The 21,836-nt window shown below is 40.0% G+C and overlaps 1 protein-coding gene across 1 annotated transcript in view; it reads right to left on the reverse strand.

Annotated features, from left to right (window-relative positions):
• Positions 1–21,836, reverse strand: part of LOC126082518 (contactin-associated protein-like 3) — a 314,347-nt gene that overhangs the window by 35,637 nt on the left and 256,874 nt on the right. The window contains 4 exon segments of the mRNA XM_049895019.1: positions 2,197–2,427; positions 3,080–3,319; positions 5,418–5,636; positions 6,622–6,792. Coding sequence (XP_049750976.1) covers positions 2,197–2,427; positions 3,080–3,319; positions 5,418–5,636; positions 6,622–6,792 — 861 coding nt within the window.

Raw genomic sequence — 21,836 nt, forward strand, 5'->3', positions numbered from 1 at the left:
AATATTCACTTTTTCTGGAATAGTGATTACTTACTTACTTGCTGTCACAGGGCCAGATTCTGAGTTCAGTTACACTACTTTAAAGTCAAGACCAAACGAATTATAGTAAACTTTTTCCAACTTCGTCCATTTTCCTTAACTAAAGGAAAAAGTCTAAATTAAACACACAAAAACTCTGAACTATAATTATTAATGATATATTAGTAAATGGTAAAGCCTCCAGCACTATTGCTTTGACATTCAGTTTCTATAAGCATAACTTCTTTTAATGTAAAAATAAGTTTTAATTGTATTTTAATGCATTTTAATGTATTGCTGACATTTATATAATCCAATACTTTGTTTTGGAGTATTTTTGTGCAATCAGAATTTTTTTTCTAAAGTTTCTGCTACAATCATGCAACAGGGTAAAGATAAGTGGTTTGCGGTAACAGCCACACCTGCAGTCTGCAGCTGTTCTCCTTCACAAAGGCACCCTCCTACTCCAGAGCTCTCTTACTGCCTTAATAGATTCTATTAGCCAGAGACCGCGGAAGGTTTTTCCGGAAGTTAAGTTTTCCCCTCACTCGCCATGAAGCAAGGTTAAGGTTTGGTTTTGTTCTCCAACTGTGAAAGCCTTGGCAAGCCTGCTGGCCTTTGAGGGGTACCCTTCATTTCATTTGTCTTTTTCATATAGATATTACATGACTGACTTCTCAAGCACTGATGAGCAAAGAAGAGTTATACTTCTCTGATGTGTATGGAAATCGGCCTTTATGTGATTTAATCGCACTAACAGCATCTTATTGCTGTTAGTTGCCATTGAGTTGGTTCCAACTCATGACAACCCCGTGCACAACGGAAGAAAATGCTGCCCTGTCCTGCACCATCCCAACGATCAGTTACATAGCAGACTGTTGTGATCCATAGGGTTTTCACTGGTGGATTTTTCCAAAGTAGATCACCAGGCCTTTCTTTGCAGTCTGTCTTAGTCTGGAAGCTCTGCCGAAGTCTGTTCAGCATCATAGTAACATCCAAGTCTCTACTGACAGAGGGGTAGTGGCCCTGAAGTGCACTGGCCAGGAATTGAACGCAAATCTTGTATATAGAGGTCAAGGATTATACCACTGAACCATCACTGGCCCCAATATCATCTTGTTGTTGTTACGTGCCATCGAGTTGCTTTTATGTCATAGTGACCCTATGTACAACACACCGAAACACTGCTCAGTCCTGTGCCATCCTCACAATCATTGCTATGTTTGAGACCATTGTTGCAGCCACTGTGTCAATCCATCTTATTAAGGGTCTTCTTCTTTCTTACTTATACTCTACTACCAAGCAATATCATCTTAACGCTTCCTTATTTTGCTTAGACTGAGGAGGACATATTTACCACATATAAAACGAGGTATCATATTTCAGAATGAACTACAAAATTGACTTAGATTATTCATGTACAGAAGTAAAGAGCCTCCTAGCAACAATTCAAAGCACAATCTTGGATCAAATATGTAAAATGATCAACTTTGTAACAGAAGAAAGGCATTTTAATTTAATTACTGAATGCTAACTTTTGCCATAAGCATTTTGGGCTGAAAAAAAAAAAAAAACTTGTTGTTGTTAGTTACCTTTGAGTCGGGTCCAACTTATGGTGGTCGCATGTACAACAGAACAAAACGTTGCCTAGTCCTACACCATCCTCGTGATCACTGGTATGCAAGAGCCCATTGTTGAGGCCACTGTGTATTTTGAGTGCCTTCTAAACTAGGGGGCTCATCTTCCAGGCCTATATCGACAATATTCTGTTGTGATCCATAGTGTTTTCATTGCCTAATTGTAGGAAGTGGATCACCAGCCTTTTTTCCAAGTCTGTTTTAGTCTAAAGCTCTGCTGAGACCTGTCCACAATGGGTGAGCCTGCTGGTGTTTGAAATACCAGTGGTATAGCTTCCAGTATGCTAGCAACACACAAGCCACCACAGTAAAACAAACTGACAGACAAGTGGTGAATAATAAAAAATAAACCAACTCTATAGGGTCGCTATGAGTCAGAATTGACCCGATGGCACTGGGTTTGGTTTTTGTTTTTTAATACAATGATGTTGGAGGGCATGATATTGTTTCCTAATTGGTAGTTTGAACGCGATAAGGGCCCAGGTGGTTATGGTGCTATTTTTCTTATTTTGTCCTCTGAACTCTTACCTTAAAGACTTACCATTCTGGGCAAGGATAACTGAGAGGTACTCCTCATGGAAGGAGCTCACATACAGCAGTAAGCTGGGAGTTTCTGTGGTTCGGAAGTTGAGTGTGATAATTTCTCTGGTCAGTGTCACATCCCCGTGCCATAAAGCCACAGAGGAGCTAGAGGTCTTACTTAAGGTGTAATTGTAATGTTCCTGAAAATTGTAGATCACTGAGGAGCCAGTTCCAAAATATGCAGAAATCTCTAGAATGATGCACATTTTATTATGTTAGCAACACATAAGCACAAGCGTTTTGCTTTATCTGTATTTAAAGGATGTCTCTATTCTTAAATATCCTGGGAGAGAAAATAATAATGGCATATTTTGCTGTTTTATTTTATTTAAAAAATTTTGTTAATTTAAAAAATAAAAGTATGAATAAAAACATAACTAACCCCCATAGACCCATAACCTACACTTAAGAGACTTCATTATTACCCCAAAAATGCTTCATCTTACTTTTACTTAAAATTAAATCTCTAGAATAAGTATGTAATTTATTATATTTATATAATATTTATATGACAAAAGTTAGCATATTTTGTGTATATATACATATATAAAATTTATTATAATTTATAATACTGCTTTCCTCAGGGCCTTGTCCCAGTGATCCTTTGGGAAATGCAGAGAGGACAGATAACAGGTTAAACAGAAGTTGCCACAGGCTCCTCAAAAACAGAATTGTAACTCCTCCCAAATTAAACAGAAGAATTTGGGACAGGAAAAAAATTCCATTTCAAAAACATCACAGGATTGTCTTATCCTGTCTTTGTCATGTCAAATGCCAGAAATGTACTTTATATCTGATAAGGTCCCCATGTTACCTGTCACCTGCTCCTGGGTCACACCTACCATTTGAGCAGAAAGGCCCGGCATAGGCAGAGAAGGCACAGTCACAAACAATCCCCCTGGGCTTTTCTCTACACTTCCCTCCATGGCGACATAAGTGTCCATAGCTACTGCAGTGTCCAGGGCACCCTGGCTCCACTCCTGGCGTCTTTGTGGCTCTTTCTTCCAGATCCAGGGTCACCCCATTCAACTGCAGAGACCGAATGCAGCCCAGAAAGCCTCTCTGCCTGGTGGCCGTTCCACCTACAAGGGGCACACTGTGAATGGAACTGCGTTCCTGGGCATCCTGTAGAGCATTTTCTCTCCATGTCAAACCGAGGCCCCACAGAGAACGGCAAAAAAGGGATGTGTCAAAAGTTTTATGAACAAATGTTATTTTGAAAGAGTAACCTGGGGCTCAGATGGTAAGAGTTACCAGGTGGCATGGCATAAAACATTCATGAAATAATTGTTTTAAGTTGATCTTGATAAATATTCTAACAGGACTTCTTCAAGTTATATTTAGAAACACTTTTATATTCTTTCCATTACAAAGAACAAAATAATGACCACAAATCCTTTTTAAACTTGAAATTTATAATGAAAGGCAACATGGAAAAGTTTAAAATTTCGGCAATATAAGACTATTTTTATAATATATAGACAAATTTCTGACTTAGAAGACCTCTCAATAATAAACTTGTAAAAACAATTGAGGAGAGGGCAGCAGAAGAGAAGGCAGAAGACATGAAACCAGAATCTAGGATCTTATCAAAGGCCTTCCTCACTCCACCCATGCTGCCCTGTGGACATGGTGGTATAATGTTAACTGCAGACTACACACCACTCTGTATTTTTATCCTGACTCATGTGAGCCTAAGACAATGTCCTCAAATATGGGAGCACAGGAATCACCTGGAGGGTGGGCTTGTCAAAAAAAACACTGATTCTTGGGCCCAAATCCAGGGATTCTGTTCCATTGGGTCTGGGGTAAGTTCCCCAACACTGAATTTTCAACTAGCTTCACGGGTTTTGAAAAATTACCCTAATGTAAATGCTAATTTTGTTCCTAGCATTTTCATGCTAACTTTGTTCACAGAATTTCTGTTAATTAATCCTCAGAATTGTAAATCAGAAAATAAAATTGCTTACTTTGGCATGACTGGGGGTTTCTGGAATCCCTGGAGGTGCAATGGTTAAGACACTTGGATGCTAACTGAAAAGTTGGAGGTTCGAGTCTACCCAGAAGTGTCTTGGAAGAAAACCCTCACGATCTATTTCAGGAAAAATCAGCCATTCAAAACCTGATTCAAAACCCAATGGAGCACAGTTCTACTCTGACACACATGGGTCGCCATGAGTCAGGGTTGATTGACTAACTGTGCTTGAAGCTGAGTTTTTATGGTGCTGTGGGTTGTACAGGCACCCACACGCACCCACACACACTACACACACCCACACATACTACACACACACACACACACACACAAACACACGTGAGCTTACTGCATAGCATTAGCCCCTAGATACTACAGGTATCCTCTGGCAAAGGGAAGAATATTTTTCCGTTTGACAATTTGTGATTTCTGTCAGTTTTTAACTGCACTCTGTCCTATTTAACGTGGTTAAGAAATAATCATCAACTACTTTCTTAACATGCTTCGTTTCCAAATTAGAATAGAACTGTTTGAAAAGTAATCCTGCAAAACATATCTTTCCCCTTGGGAAAAACAAATGACAATAAACAAGTAAATTAAAAGGAAGACTCTTATTACTCAGAGCTGTGATCTTTAAATGACTGAACTCCGAGAAAAAAAAGGAGCAAGATCAGGTTATGAACATGAAGCATATGATAAGTGAGTGCCGGGGGAGGGAGGACCATGGGAAATCAGGAAGGCATGCCCTGACATGCACAGTGTTGCTTCTTACGACCTCGTCCCTCACTGATGGCCAGCTGCCCCAATTACAAGATGACCTTTCTAGGTCCACTGAGAGGCAAAATTGAAGAAGTGGGTAAAATTGCTAATTATTTATAAATAGTATTGTTAAGAAATAGCTGAAACAAGCACAAAACATCTATAATACTGAGTGCAAGCTTGTCAATCAGCCCAACATGGGATTTCTCTTCTAGTTGGGTTTCTGCGGTCATGTGACTTGACTGAGCTGAGCCTCCATTATCTCACCTGTAAATTGGGGACATTACACCCACAGGAAAAAAAAAAAGGGTGAGATGAAATGCTGACTCTGACACTCTTAGTAGATGGTGCTGATAGAATCATAGTAAACGCAGTCATTGTGGTTTGCAATAGCTATTAGCACTGCTTTTATAGTATGGTTTCCTTTGGCCCATCTGTGCACTCACCCACAAAGAGCTGGCTGTTGAGCTGTAAGCTGATGTGTCCATCAGGGGGCGCAGGTTGTGTCCTTCGAGGGAGCTGGTCCACTTGAAGCAAAGCTTCCTTAACATTCCTCTCTGCCCTCACGTGGTGCCAGCGATTGTCATTAAAGGGGGTGGGTGACTGCACTGTGACCTCACAAGGTCCATTCCCCACATCGAACGAAAAGGTCACTTCTGTGGGAGCTGGAAATATTAGATATGAGAGCTGCTCAAGTTAATTCATAGGGAGAGAAGTTAGTGTTGAACAGATGTGAGAAAAGCAACATGACATGCTAGTTATGAAAGGGACAGTGACAACTGTCACTCTGAGTTGGCTAGGAGGGCAACATAAATTTGTATCCTGGAGGGAAAGAAGACAAAACTGATTTTATCATCTTCATCCTGAGTGGACTATTCATCTTGCTGAGCCCTAAGTAAACAATGATTCATGACACACAACTATCGATGACAAATTTGTACCACCTTAAGTCTGCGTGCATTCAGGGTGTTAAGTGGTCAAATAACTAAACTGCTTCCTAAATTACAAAACTATTTGCTTGATTTTTCTAGTCATACTGTTTATTCATCTATCCAAAACCTAATTTCTTACTGTCAAAATTTCACATCGTAGTTTTAGATTTTTATTAAGCTTTAAAGCACCTTTAAATAAAATCACTGATTCATATAACTATATAAAGCCAGATAACTTGTTAGGTTTCTTTACATGGATCATTATTTTACTCTTTAGTTTTAAAATACTGATTATTTAAGTCATACAGTTTCAGTGTTTAATAAAGAATAAATTTATAGCACTTTTAGTATTTAATAAAGAAGTACAACTGATAAAGCAGCATGGCAATATAGCAGGAATTAAATTAGTCGAGTCGTCCCTGGGTGGTGCAAATGCTTAATGTGCTCCACTGCCAATCGAAAAGTTGGAGGTTCAAATCCATTCAGAGGGAGCTGCCAACCTACATCTAAAAAATCAGCCACTGAAAACCCTCTGGAGCACAGTTCTACTCTGAGGCACATGGGGTAGCTGTGAGTTGGAGTAAACTCCATGGTAACTGGTAAATAAACTAAAGGGATTATTGTTAATTTTCACGTGCTCTGTACATAGCTTTGAGTCTGAATCGACTCGACGGCAAGAGGAACGGGTACATAGCTTTGTCCAGAAAGGGGGACTCACCTCGAAGCTCCAGCCTGATAAAGTCTGAGATTCCCAGGTTCTCTACAAACACCCCAGAGGAAGCTGTTGTCTTAAAAAAGAAAGACACATCAGCACTAATCTCCCCATGGAATGTGGGGAAATGAAGATATGATGTTTCAGTATTGAAAGAAGCTGAATTCCAAAATGAATCTGTTTACAAAAAGAAAAAAAAATACACATGGTGAAAATAATAATAAAACAAAACAACAATTGCATTTAACTTTATCTGTCTTGGAAGAAGTACAACCAGAATGCTCCTTAGAAGCAAGGGTAGTGAGACTGTGTCTCATATACTTTGGACATGTTATCAGGAGGGATCAGTCCCTGGAGAAGGACATCATGCTTGGTAAAGTAAAAGGTCAGTGAAAAATAGGAAGAGCCTCCCCAAGATGAACTGACTCAGTGGCTGCAACAATGGGCTCAAGCTAACAATGATTGTGAGGATGGTGCAGAACTGGGCAGTGTTTCGTTCTGTTGTACATAGGGTTGCTGTGAATCAGAATTGCCTAGATGGCATCTAACAACAACAAGAATAATAATTTTTAACACCGGATGCATTAATTATTCATACAAGGCTTCATTTGGGGGTTCTTCAGAACATGTAGCCATGACATGAATGTCCAAATAGTGATTATTTTGATGATTAAGATTTTGAAAGAGGCCTGTGGATTTTAAAAATAATTTTACTTTTTAAATTATCATATAGCGAAATTGACTTTTTGGGGTATACAGTTATATGAATTTGTAGCTTCGCAATTCATTCAAGCTGTTGTGTTTATCAATGTGTTTCTGAGTGGTGTTCCATTGTATGGATATGTCAGTTTATTTGTTCACACTGAATGACATTAGTGTTGGTTCCAGATGTTAGCAGATATGAATAGAGCTGCTATAAACATCTGCGTACAGGTTTATGTGTGAACACAAATTTTCATTTCATTTCTCTAAGGTAAATACTCAAGAGTGGAATTCCTGGGTCACAGGGTAATTCTGTACCAACAAGCATAAAGATGGCCAGGACCACACAACGCTTCATTCTTTTCTTTTCATTCTGTATAAATAAAGTCTTCATGAGTCAGAGCCAACTTGACACCAACGGTTTACCAAGAGTGGACGTACCATCTCTCATTACCATCAACGGTGTACAAAAGATCGAGATGTTTCACATCCTCACCAGGACATAGTATTGTCAGTATTTTTTTAGTTTTAGCAATCCAAATACCGTATTTTTATACAAATAAAGTGCAGCTTCTACATTTGTTTGCTATCCGTGCCCTCCCGACATAAGGTATTTTCAAATGTGCCCCTATGTCAATTTCTTTTTACATACAGCTATTAAAAAAATTTGCACAGCACACTTACAAAAATATCTCTGGGGGTAAGGCATGCTCAGCAAACGTGGAATTCTCGAGTTATTTGAGTAAAAATACAGAAGGTGTGCAGTGGTATATCATGAGGATTGTAATTTTGTATTGCTCTAAAAGTTAATGATATTAAACACCTTTTCATGTACTTATTTGACATTCTCAGATTCTCTTTGAAGTTTCTGTTCAAATTGGCAAGAACTGCCATATTCCCTATGTTGAGTCTTCCAATTCACCAACACAATTTTTCTCCATTTATTTAGATCATCTTGATATTCAAAATTTAGTATTTTTAGCATATATATCATATACATGTTTTGTGACATACATATCTATTACATTTTGGGGAACAATTTAAAGTGATACTATTTTTAAATTTTGGCTTCAAAGTGTACATTGCTGACATACCCAAAAAACCCAGTGCCATCGAGTCGATTCCAACTCATAGTGACCCTATAGGACAGAGTAGAACTGCCCCATAGAGTTTCCAAGGAGTGCCTTGTGGATTTGAACTGCCGACCTCTTGGTTAGTAGCCATAGCACTTAACCACTATGCCACCGGGGTTTCCCATTGCTGACATATATAGAATTGATTTTTGTGTGTTGGGAATATATAATACAAACTTGTCGAATTCACTTATTAGTTCTAATAGGTTTTTTAGGTGACTTCTCGGGATTTTCTATGTAAACAATGATACATTGGTAAACACAGATTTCTTTCTTCACTTCCAATCTGGATGAATTGATTTCTTTTTCTCACTGGCTAAGACTTCTGGTATGATATTTAATACAAGTGGTAAGATAGGATATCCTTGCTTCGTACTTCGTACTCACTTTAAGGGTACTTCTCTTCTATTCCTGGTTTGTTAAAAGTTTGTATTATGAGTGCTATTTTATATATATGCATACATACTCAGCTGCACACAGACACACAGAAACACACATACACATATATTATCATATATCTATATGCTTTGTTATTGATAGGTGTCCTCGAGTCAGTTCCAACTCATAACAACGTTACGCACAACAGAAAAAAACACTACCTGGTCCTGTGCCATCCTCACAATCATTGCTATGTTTGAGCCCACTGTTGCAGTCACTGTGCCAGTCCATCTTGTTGAGGGTCTTCCCCTTTTCTGCTCTCTATTTTACCAAGCACGATGTCTTTCTGCAGGGACCGGTCCCTCCTGATAACATGTCCAAACTACGTGAGATGAAGTCTTGCAGTTCTTGCATCTAAGCAGCATTCTGGCTATATTTCTTCCAATGCAGATTTGCTCATTCATCTGGCAGTCCATGGCATATTCAATATTCTTTGCCAATACCATAAATCAAAGACATCTATTCTTCTTTGGTCTTCCTTATTCCTTCACCAGCTTTTACATGCAAATGAGATGATTGAAAATGTCATGGCTTGGGTCAGGTGCACGTTAGTCCTCAAGGTGACATCTTCGCTTTTCAACACTTTAAAAGAGGTCTTTTGCACAAGATTTGCCCAATGCAATGAGTCATTTATTTCTTGACTGTTGCTTCTATGGGTGTTGATTGTGGATCCAGAAAAAGAAATCCTTAACAATTTCAATATTTCCTGTTTATCATGATGCTGCTTATTGGTCCAGTTGTAAGGATTTTTTTTTTTTTTTAATGCGGAGGTGTAATCTATAGTGAAGGCTGCTGTCTTTGATCTCCATTAGTTAAGTGCTTCAAGTCCTCTTCAGTTTCAGCAATCAAGGTTGTGTCATCTGCATAATGCAAGTTGTTAATGAGTCTTCCTTTAATCCTGATGCTGTGCTCTTCTTCATATAGTCCAGCATCTCGGATTATTTGTTCAGCAGACAGATTGACTAGGTATGGTGAAAGGATACAACCCTGACATACCTTTCCTAATTTAAGCCACAAAAAGTTCCCTTGTTCTAACGACTGCCTCTTAGTCTATGTTCAAGTGAGCACAATTAAGAGTTCTGGAATTCCCATTCTTTTCAGTGTTATCCATAATTGGTTATGATCCACACAGTCAAATGCCTTTTCATAGTTAATACAACACAGGTAAACATCTTTCTGGTATTCTTTGCTTTCAGCCAAGAATCATCTGACATCAGCAATGATATCCCTCGTTCCACGTCTTCTTCTGAATCGAGCTTTACGTTCTGGCGTTCTGTTGTTGATGTATGCTGTGACCATTTTTGTGAATTATCTTCAGCAAAATTTTACTTGCGTGTGATATTAATGATGTTGTTGTTGTTCTTAGGTGCCGTCGAGTCGGTTCCGACTCATAGCGACCCTGTGCACAACAGAACAAAACACCGCCCGGTCTTGCGCCATCCTCACAATCTTTGCTATGCTTGAGCCCATTGTTGCAGCCACTGTGTCAATCCATCTTATTGATGGTCTTCTTGTTTTTTGATGACTCTCTACCAAGCGTGATGTCCTTCTCCAGGGACTGGTCCCTCCCGATAACATGTCCAAAGTATGTGAGATGTAGTCTCGCCACCCTTGCTTCTAAGGAGCATTCTGGCTGTACTTCTTCGAAGATAGATTTGTTTGTTCTTTTGGCACCACACAGTCCATGTATATTCAATATTCTTCGCCAACACCACAATTCAAAGGCGTCAGTTCTTCTTTGGTCTTCCTTATTCAATTGACCAGCTTTCGCATTCATGTAAGGTGACTGAAAACACCATGGCTTGGGTCAGGTGCACCTTAGTCCTCAAGATGACAACCTTGCTTTTCAATACTTTAAACAGGACTTTTGCAGCCAATTTGCCCAATGAGATGTGTCCTTTGATTTTTTTGACTGCTGCTTCCAAAGGTGTTGATTGTGGACCCAAGTAAAATGAAATCCTTGACAACTTCAACCTTTTCTCCATTTATCATGATGTTGCTAATTGGTCCAGTTGTGAGGATTTTTGTTTTCTTTATGTTGAGGCTATGGTCTTTGATCTCCATCAGTAAGTGCTTCAAGTCCTTTTCACTTTCAGCAAGCAAGGTTGTGTCATTTGCATAACTCAGGTTAGTGAGGAGTCTCCCTCCAATTATGATGCCCCATTCTTCTTCATATAGTCCAGGTTCTCAGATTATTTGCACAACATACAGATCGAATAGGTATGGTGAAAAGATACAACCCTAATGCACACCTTTCTGGACTTTATGCCACGGAGTATCTCCTTGTACTGTTCAAATGACTGCTGCTTGGTCTATGCACAGGTTCCTCATGAGCACAATTAAGTGTTCTGAAATTCCCATTATTTGCAGTGATAGCCATAATTTGTTATGATCCACACTGTAAAATGCCTTTGCATAGTCAATAAAACACAGGTAAATATCTTTCTGGTATTCTCTGCATATACTTTACCCATACAATCCTTCAGCATTGCATCTCAAGGCTTGAATTTTTTCTTCAGTTCTATTAGCTTGGAAAATGCCAAGTGTATTCTTCCCTTTTGGTTTTCTAACTCCAGGTCTTTGCGCATTTCGTTGTAACATTTTACTTTGTCTTCTCAAGCCACCCTTTGAAATCTTCTGTTCACCTCTTTCACTTCATCATTTCTTCCTTTCACTTGAGCTACTCTATGTTCATGGGCAAGTTTCACAGTCTTTTCTGACATCTCTACTCACGTCACTTTCTTGCCTGTCTTTTTAATGACTTTTTGATTTCTTCATGTCCTTGATGTCATCTCACAAATTGTCTTGTCTTTGGTCATGAGTGTTCAATACATCAAGTCTATTTGAGATGTTCTCTAAATTCAGGTGGGATATACTCAACATCATACTTTGGCACTCCTGAACCTCTTTTAATTGTCTGCAGCTTCAACTTGAACTTGCCTATGAGCAACTGATGATCTGTTCCACAGTGGGCCCTTGGCCTTGTTCTGAATGATGATATTGAGCTTCTTCATTGTCTTTTTCAACAGATGTAGTTGATTTGATTCCTGTGTGTTCCATCTGGTGAGGGCTCACAAGTATAACTGCCATTTATGTTGCTGAAAAAAGGTATTTCCAATTAACAGGTTGTTAGTCCTGCAAAATACTATCATGCAATATCTAGCATCCTTTCTATCACCAAGGCTATATTTCTAACTACTGATTCTTCTTTGTTTCCAACTTTTGCATTCCAATCACCAGTAATTATCAATGTGTTTTGACTGCATATTTGATCAATTTCAGACTGCAGGAGTTGGTAAAAACCTTCAGTTTCTTCATCTTTGCCATTAGTGGTTAGTAAGTAAATTTGAATAGTCATATTAACTGGTCTTCCTTATAGGTATATGGATATTATCTTATCACTGACAGCATTGTACTTGAGGATAGATCTTGAAAGGTTCTTTTTGACAATGAATGGGACAGCTGTTCCTTTTCAAATAGTCTTTCCAAGCATAGTAGATTATATGATTGTCTGATACAAAATGGCCAATATCAGTCCATTTCAGCTCACTAATGCCTAGGATATCGATCTTTAAGAGTTCTATTTCATTTTTGACAACTCCCAATATTCCTAGATTGATACTTCATACATTCCACATTCTGATTATTTATGGATGTTTGCAGCTGTTTCTTCTCATTTTGAATCATGCTGCATCAGCAAATGAAGGTTCCAAAAGCTTTACCCTGTCCAGTCATTAAGGTTGACTACCTTCAGGAGGCAGCCCTTCCCCAGTCATATTTTAAGCTCTTTCCAACCCGAGGGGCCCACCTTTGGTCACTACATCAAATATATTCCGATGTTATTCATAAAGTTTTCATTGGCCAATTTTTTTAGAAGTATAGCACGTCTTTCCTCCTAGCCTGTCTTTGTCTGGAAGTGTTGCTGAAACTTTTCCACCATGCTGGTATTTTAAATATCAGTGGCATAGCTTCTTATTCAAATTGAACAACTTCTATTGATCAAGATTCAAGTTCATTGACTATTGCATCTCAAATTTGCTATTTATCGCATCCAGTACATTTTTGTTATTATACTTCTTGATTCTAAAATTTCCATTTGGTCCTTTTTTATATGTCCCATTTCTTTTTTGACACAGTGTCTTTTTGCATTTGTTTCAAGAGTATTCTTGATTGCTTGTTACAGTATTTCTGTACTAAAAACCAAAAACAACCAAACAAACCAGCCAACTGCCATCTACTCGATTCCGAACTCATGGTTACCCTCTAGGACAGAGTAGAACTGCCCTATACGATTTCCAAGGCTGTAGATCTTTATGGAAGCCAGCTGGCACATCTTTCTTCCATGAAGCAGCTGGTGGGTTTAAACCACTGACTTTTCAGTTAGCAGCTGAATACCTGGTTTAACTCCCACATGTCTGTCAGTATGTCACACTGTGGGAGCTTGTGTGTTGCTGTGATGCTGGAAGCTATGCCACCGGTATTCAAATACTCGCAGGATCACCCATGACAGACAGGTTTTAGCTGAGCTTCCAGATTAAGACAGCCTAGGAAGAAGGACCCGGCAGTCTAATTTTGAGAAGAATTAGCCAGTGAAAACCTTATGAATAGCAGTGGGACACTGTCTGATATAGTGCCAGAAGATGAGCCCCCCAGGTTGGAAGGCACTTAAAATATGGCTGGGAAAGAGCTGCCTTCTCAAAGTAGAGTCAACCTTAATGATGTGGATAGAGTCAAGCTTTCAAGACCTTCATTTGCTGATGTATCATGACTCAAAGTGAGAAGAAACAGCTGGAAACACCCATTAATAATCAGAATCTAGAATGTGCGAAGTATAACTCTAGGAAAATTGAAAATCATCAAAAACGAAATGGAATCCATAAAGATTGATATCCTAGGCATTACTAGTGAGCTGAAATGGACCAGTATTGGTCATTTTCAATTTGACAATCATATGGTCTACTATGCTGGGAATGACAACTTGAAGAGGAATGGTATTGCATTCATCATCAAAAAGAACATTTCAAGATCTATCATGAAGCACAATGCTCTCAGTGATGGGATAATATCCATACGTCTACAAGGAAGATCAGTTAACACAACTATTTTTCAAATTTATGCACCAACCAAAGGTGAAGAAATTGAAGATTTTTACCAACTTCTGCAATGAAGAATTATCATTGCAATCAGGATGCATTGATAATTACTGGTGATTGGAATGTGAAAGTTGGAAACAAAGAAGGATTGGTAGTTGGAAAATATGGCTCTGATGATAGAAATGATGCCAGAGATTGCATGATTGAATTTGCCAAGACCAACAACTTCTTCCTTGCAAATACCTTTTTCACCAACATGAACAGTTACTATATACATGGACCTCACTAGATGGAACACACAGGTATCAAATCGATTACATTCGTGGAAGGAGATGATGGAGAAGCTCAATATTGTCAGTCAGAACGAGGCCAGTGGCCCACTGCGGATCAGACCATCAATTACTCATGTGCAGGTTCAAGTTTAAACTGAAGAAAATTAGAACAAGTTGATGAGGGCCAAAGTACAACCTTGAGTATATCCCACTCAAGAATTTAGAGACCACCTCAAGAATACATTTGACGTGTTGAATGTTAACGATAGAAGCCCAGATCAGTTGTGAAATGACATTAAGGTCATCATACATGAAGAAAGCAAAAGGTCATTAAAAGACGAGAGAGAAAAAAAAGACCTAAATGGGTATCAAAAGAGACTCTGAAACTTATTTTTGAATGTCTAGTAGCTAAAGCAAAGGGAAAAATGATAAGTGAAAGAGCTGAAAAAAATTCAAAGGGTGGCTGGAGAAGACAAAGTAAATTATTTTGATTACGTGCTCAAAGACCTGGAGATAGAAAACCAAAAGGGAAGAACACGCTCAGCATTTCTCAAGCTGAAAAAACTGAAGAAAAAATTCAAGCCTTGAGTTGCAATACTGAAGAACTCTATGGGGAAAATATTAAATGACACAGAAGTATTAAAAGAAGATGGAAGGAATACACACAGTCGCTATACCAAAAAGAACTGGTCGATGTTCAACCATTTCAGGAGGTAACATATGATCAGGAACCACTGGTACTGAAGGAAGAAGTCCTAGCTGCACTGAAGGCATGGGCGAAAAACAAGGGTCCAGGAATGGACAGAATACCAATTGAGATGTTTCAACAAACGGATGCAGTGCTGGAAGTTCTTAATCCTCTATGTCAAGGAATTTAGAAGACAGCTACCTGACCAACTGACTGGAAGAGATTCATATTTATGCCTATTCCCAAGAAAGGTGATCCAACTGAATGTGGAAATTATTGAACGGTATCATTACTATCGCACGCAAGCAAAATTTTGCTGAAGATCATTCAAAAATGCCTGTAGCAATATATCTACAGGGAGTTGCCAGAAATTCAAGCCAGTTTTAGAACAGGATGTAGAAGCATGGATATCATTGGTGATGTCAGACAGATCTTGGCTGAAAGCAGAGAATACCAGAAGGATGTTTACCTGTGCTTTATTGACTATGCTAAGGCATTCGACTGTGTGGATCATAACAAATTGTAGATAACACTGCAGATAATGGGAATTCCAGAACACTTAATTATGCTCATGAGGAATCCGTACACAGGTCAAGAGGTGTCGTTTCAACAGAATGAGGGGATATTGCGTGGATTAAAGTCACGAAAGGTGTGCATCAGGGTTGTATCCTTTCACCATACCTATTCAATCCGTATGCTGAGCAAACAGTCCGAGAACCTGGACTATATGACGAAGAATTGGATATCAGGAGTGGAGGGACTCATTAACAATCTGTATTATGCAGATGACACAACCTTGTTTGCTGGAAGGGAAGAGGACTTGAAGCACTTACTGATGAAGATCAAAGACCACAGCCTTCAGAATGGATTACACTTCAACATAAGGAAAACAAAAATCCTCACAACTGTACCAATAAGCAACTTCACGATAAACGGAGAAAAGGTTGAGGTTGTCAAAGTTTTTATTTTACTTGGATGCACAATCAACACCCATAGAAGCAGCAGTCAAAAAATCAAAAGATGCATTGCACTGGGCAAATCGGCTCCAAAAGACTTCTTTAAAGTGTTGAAAAGCAAAGATGTCACCTTGAGGACTAAGGTGCACCTGATCCAAGCCGTGGTGTTTTCAATTGCCTCATAGGCACGCGAAACCCGGACAATGAATAAGGACGACCGAAGAAGAACTGATGCCTTCGAATTGTGGCGTTGATGAAGAATATTGAATATACCACAGACTGCCAAATGAACGAAGAAATCTGTCTTGGAAGAAGTACAACCAGAACGCTCCTTAGAAGCAAGGATGGTGAGACTACATCTCACATACTTTGGACATGTTATCAGGAGGGACCAGTCCCTGGAGAAGGACATCACGCTTGGTAAAATAGAGGGTCAGAGACAAAGAGGAAGACCTTTAAAGAGACGGACTGACACAGTGGCTTCAACAATGTGCTCAAGCATAGCAATAAATGGGAGGAAGGCGCAGGACCAGGCGGTGTTTCATTCTGTTGTACATGGGGTTGCTATGAATCGGAACTGGCTTGACAGCGCCTAACAACAACAGCCAGCTGGTTTAAAGTCCATCAGATAGTTAGAACCTCTGTGTCTTGTTGGAATTGGTAACTATTAGTTGTCATTTTCCGTGCAAGCTGAGATTTTCCTGGTTTTTCGCACGCTAAGTAGTTTTGGATTTGTCCTAGATATTTTGAACATAATGTTAACAAATTCAGAGTTTTGTTTAATTTTTATGGAAGGTGTTGATATTTTTATTTTTATTTTTTGCAGTCAGTTGAACCGTTTGGGCTTTGGCCACACATTCCAGTCTGCTTTCTGTGGGCTGTGGCTCTAATGTCAGTTCAGTTTTCAACCCATTTGCAGGGTTATTCAGATCTGCCTCACTCGTTCACCACCCAGTGGTCAGTCTGGGTCCTGGTCTCAAGCTTGTTAGCTCAGTTCTCAAATTCTTTGTTCTACTATTTACCATCAGAAGCACATCTCTGGGCTGAGCTCAGGACTTTGTAAACAACTTTATAGTGTCACTTTCCTGAACTCTTCCGTCTTTGTGATCTTCTAGGTACTTTCCAGTTCCCAGATGTTCCCTTTTAAATCCTACAACTAGAAAATGGGGGTTCCCCTTGCCCTGCTCTGAAATGCATTTCTGCAATTGCACCTGTGTCCAAGGGCAAGCAGTGAGTGAATAAAGAAAAGGAAAAAAAAAAAACAAAAAAACAACAGTGTCTGTCCACTATCGGAGCCACAATAGCTTTTGTGGGCTCCTGATGTGGCCACTGCCACTGCCACCATTGGATTGCCTGGTGGCTAGGGCCTCAGAAAACAGAGAAAAGGGGAAAAAAATGAAATTACTGCACTCTCTCTGAGTGTTAGGAACTCCATTTCCTACTCCTTCAGTCAGGTCTACAGGGCTTCCCCTGGATCTTTCTGTTTGTGACTTGCTGCCCATGTCTAAGTTGGCTAAGAGACACTGAAGTAAAAAAATAAATACTGAATTCTGGTTTTCTTCCCTTACCTGCCTGCTAGTATTTACTTTTTAGAGTCCTGAAACAGCAGCTTCATGCATCCCCTCCAGGTTCTGTAACAGGGTTTGATGGGAGCGTGTACTTACTTGATTTTACCCAGAAGCTGAACAGAAGATTTCAAAGGGCGGCTGGAAAAGACAAAGTAAAGTAGTATGATGACATGTGCAAAGAGCTGGAGATAGAAAACCAAAAGGGAAGAACACACTCAGCATTTCTCAAGCTGAAAGAACTGAAGAAAAAATTCAAGTCCTGAGTTGCAATACTGAAGGATTCTACATGGAAAATATTAAATGATGCAGGAAGCATCAAAAGAAGATGGAAGGAATCCACAGAGTCACTATACCAAAAAGAATTTGTCGATGTTCAGCCATTTCAGGAGGTAACATATGATCAAGGACCGATGGTACTGAAGGAAGAAGTCCAAGCTGCGCTGAAGGCATTGGCAAAGAACAAGGCTCCGGGAATTGACAGAATACCAACTGATATGTTTCAATGAACAGATGCAGCATTGGAAGTGCTCATTCGTCTATGCCAAGAAATTTAGAAGGCAGCTACCTGGCCAACTGACTGGCAGAGATCCATATTTATGCCTATTCCCAAGAAAGATGATCCAACCAAATGTGGAAATTATCAAACAGTATCATTAATATCACACGCAAGTAGAATTTTGCTGAACATCATTCAAAAGTGGCCGCAGCGGTATAAAGACAGGGAACTGCGAGAAATTCAAGCTGGATTCAGAAGAGGACATGGAACCAGGGATATTATTATGATGTCAGATGGATCCTTGCTGAAAGCAGAGAATACCAAAGGATATTTACCTGTGTTTTATTGACTATGCTAAGGCATTCGACTGTGTGGACCATTACAAATTATGGATAACATTGCAAAGAATGGGAATTCCAGAACATTTAATTGTGCTTATGAGGAACCTGTCCATAGATCAATAGGCAGTCATTGAACAGAACAAGGGGATACCGCATGGTTTAAAGTCAGGAAAAGTGTGCATCAGGGTTGTATCTTTTCACCATACCTGTTCAATCTATATGCTGAGCAAATAATCCGAGAAGCTGGGCTATATGAAGAAGAACGGGGCATCGGGATTGGAGGAAGACTCATTACCAACCTGAGTTATGCAGATGACACAACCTTGCTTTATGGAGATCAAAGACCAGAGGCTTCAGTGTAGATTACACCTCAACATAAAGAAAACAAAAATCCTCACAACTGGACCAATAAGCAACATTATGATAAACAGAGAAAAGATTGAGGTTGTCAAGGATTTCATTTTACTTGGACCCACAATCAACACCCATGGAAGCAGCAGTCAAAGAATGAAAAGATGCACTGCATTGAGAAAATCGGCTGCAAGAGTTCTCTTTAAAGTGTTGAAAAACAAAGATGTCAGCCTGAGGACTAAGGTGTGCCTGACCCAAGCCATGGTGCTTTCAATCGCCTCACATGCGTGCAAAAAGCTGGACAGTTGGATAAGGAAGACTGAAGAAGAACTGATGCCTTTGATTTGTGGTGTTGGTGAAGAATATTGAATATACCATAGACTGCCAAAAGAACAAATAAATCTGTATTGGAAGAAGTACAGCCAGAATGCTCCTTGGAAGCAAGGACAGCAAGACTATGTCTCACATATTTTGGATGTCTTGTCAGAAGGGATTAGTCCCTGGAGAAGGACATCATGCTCGGTAAAGTAGAGGGTCAGCAAAAAAGAGGAAGTGCCTCAACAAGATAGGTTGACGCGGTGGCTCCAACAATGGGCTCAAGCATAACAACAACCGTGAGGATGGTGCAGGACTGGGCAGTGTTTCATTCTGTTGTGCACAGGGTCACTATGAGTCAGAACCAACTCGTTGACACCTAACAACAACAACAACCCAGAAGCAGAACTGTGGTCTGCATTTTTATGTCGAGTGAGAAAAGAAGTTCTCAGTATATCATCAGACAAAACGAGTTAATATTCTTTGCTACATTTTGGTTATCCATGTGTTAATATTTTTATTACCTGAAATAGGAAGCACCTACATTATTTTCAATAGCAAAGTTTCGAAGCACCAGAATTTTCTCATAGAGTGACATCCTACACAGAACTTTAAACAGTCCCAGGGAGGGTCAGGGTTCCACAGACCCTGCTGAGGTCTTGCCAGGCACAGAGATCAGCATGGCCACTAGCCTCTACGCCTGTATTTAGAATCCCATTTGTGAATGAGTTCTCCTTGTTGTGTTAATGAGGGTGGATTAGTGTAGGGTGTGTCTTGAGTCAATCTCTTTTTTGAGATATAAAAGAGATTAAACAAACAAGCAAGAAGGCAGAGGGAAGACAGATGCCAAGCCACATGGAGAGCTACAAGGAACCAGGAAACAAGCTGAAGACACAAGGACCTTCCCCCAGAGCCAAAAGAGAGAGAAAGCCTTCCCCTAGAGCTGGCGCCCTGAATTTGGACTTCTAGCCTCCTACACTGTGAGAAATTAAGTTTGTTAAAGCCACCCACTCGTGGTACTTCTGTTACAGCAGCACTAGATAATGAAGACAGAATTTGATACCAAGTAGTAGGGGTGCTGCTCTAACAGATACTTAAAATGTGGAAGTGGTTTTGGAATTGGGTAATGGGGAGAGGCTGGAAGAGTTTTAAGGTGCCTTTTTAATAAAGTCGAGCCCTGGTAGCATAGTAGTTAAGAGCTCGGCTGCTAATCAAAAGGGAGGCAGTTCAAATCCACCAGCTGCTTCTTGGAAACCCTATGGGGCAGTTCACTCTGTCCTATAGGGTCACTATGAGTCAGCACCAACTCGACGGGCATCTAACAGCAGCAATAGTTAAAGTCCAGATTGCCTTGAGGAGACTGTTGGTAGAATTATGGATGCCAAAGGCAGTTCTGGTGAGGGCTCAGAAGGAAGTTATCAAAGCTATAGAGAAAGTCTCTATCATCTCAGAGAATACATATGGTGCCAGCAACAAAATGTTGCTAGAAATGTGGATGTTAAATGTGCTTCAGGCAAGGTTTTAAAAGAAAATGATTAACATGTGATTAGACAATGAAGGAAAGGCAATGCTTTTTATGCAGTGGCAAAGAATTTGTCTGAATTCTGTTCAAATGTTTGGTGGAAGATAGAACTTACAAGTAATGAAGTTGGATATTTGCCTGAGGAGATTTTTAAGCAAGATCTTTAAGGGGCTGTGTGGTTTCTCCTTGCCACTTATAGTAAAAAGCAAGCAGAAAGAGATGGACTTAAAAATGAATTATGCAAGATGAAAATGGAACTTAAAGATCTGGAAAGTTCTGTTGCATCCCAGAATTTTCACCAAGGATGTGGCTATACAACCTTTTAAGCCTGTGACTGATGGACCTAACAGCTACCACAGCACGAAAGAGAACACTGTCTGCCTCTTGGAATTATATATTCAGGAAACAGGCCAAGGGAGCTACATTTGTTGTCCTCCAAGAATCTAAAAGGACCATCCCTAGAGAAGCTTGGAGATCAGCAGAATTGTTGGAAGGAGCAAGGGAAGCAGAGCTGCCTCAGTCTCAACGGGTATGGCCACAGCTTCCGGAGACTCAAAGGGTAGAGCCACGGCCTCCTGGGTTTCAAAGAGTCAGATCTTCACCAGCTTGGTTCCAGAGTGTGGGGCTATAATTCAATTTAGCCAAGAGGATGGGGCCACTGCCAAAAGTTGAGGGGGTTGGGCTTCCATGCCCAAGTGGCAGAAATGGGGCCTTCCAGGACCAAGGGGGTGGGGCTGCCACTTAGATGGACAAGGAGAATGGGGCCACCCAAAGCCAAGGGAGCAGAGTTGTCATCCCAGTGGGCCTGAAAGGCAGGCTAAAGCCCCAGACTGAGGAGCGTCCACCCAGAATCCAGAGGGCATGCCAACACCTAGAGTCTGGGAGGCAGGGCCATTGCCCAGGTGGCTTCAGAGAGTAGGGGGCTTCTTTTGAAGCCTTGAAAGCTAATACAATTTGTTCTGCTGGGTTTTAGAATTGCTTTGTTCCTGTTACCCCTTCTTTCCCTCCAGTTTCTCCCATTGTAACAGAAATGTTTACCTTGTGCCTGTTCCAGCATTGTACTTTGGAGGTAAATAACTTGTGTTCTAAATTTCACAGGTTCACAGATGAAGAGGAATTTTGCCCCAGGATGGGATACACCTGATATCTTATCCTTATTTGATTTAGATGGTTTAGAAGATGAGGTTTCGGACTTGGAGTTGATATGCAACTTTTGGGATAATGTGATGGGGTAAATGTGTTTTGCATGTGATAAGGACATGTGAGGCCCCAAGGGTGGAGTGTTATGGACTGAACTGTGTCCCCCCCAAAAAAATGTGTGTTATAAATCCTAACCTCTATGCTGG

Source organism: Elephas maximus, chromosome 9 (genome assembly GCF_024166365.1).
Source record: "Elephas maximus indicus isolate mEleMax1 chromosome 9, mEleMax1 primary haplotype, whole genome shotgun sequence".
Lineage (NCBI taxonomy): Eukaryota > Metazoa > Chordata > Mammalia > Proboscidea > Elephantidae > Elephas > Elephas maximus.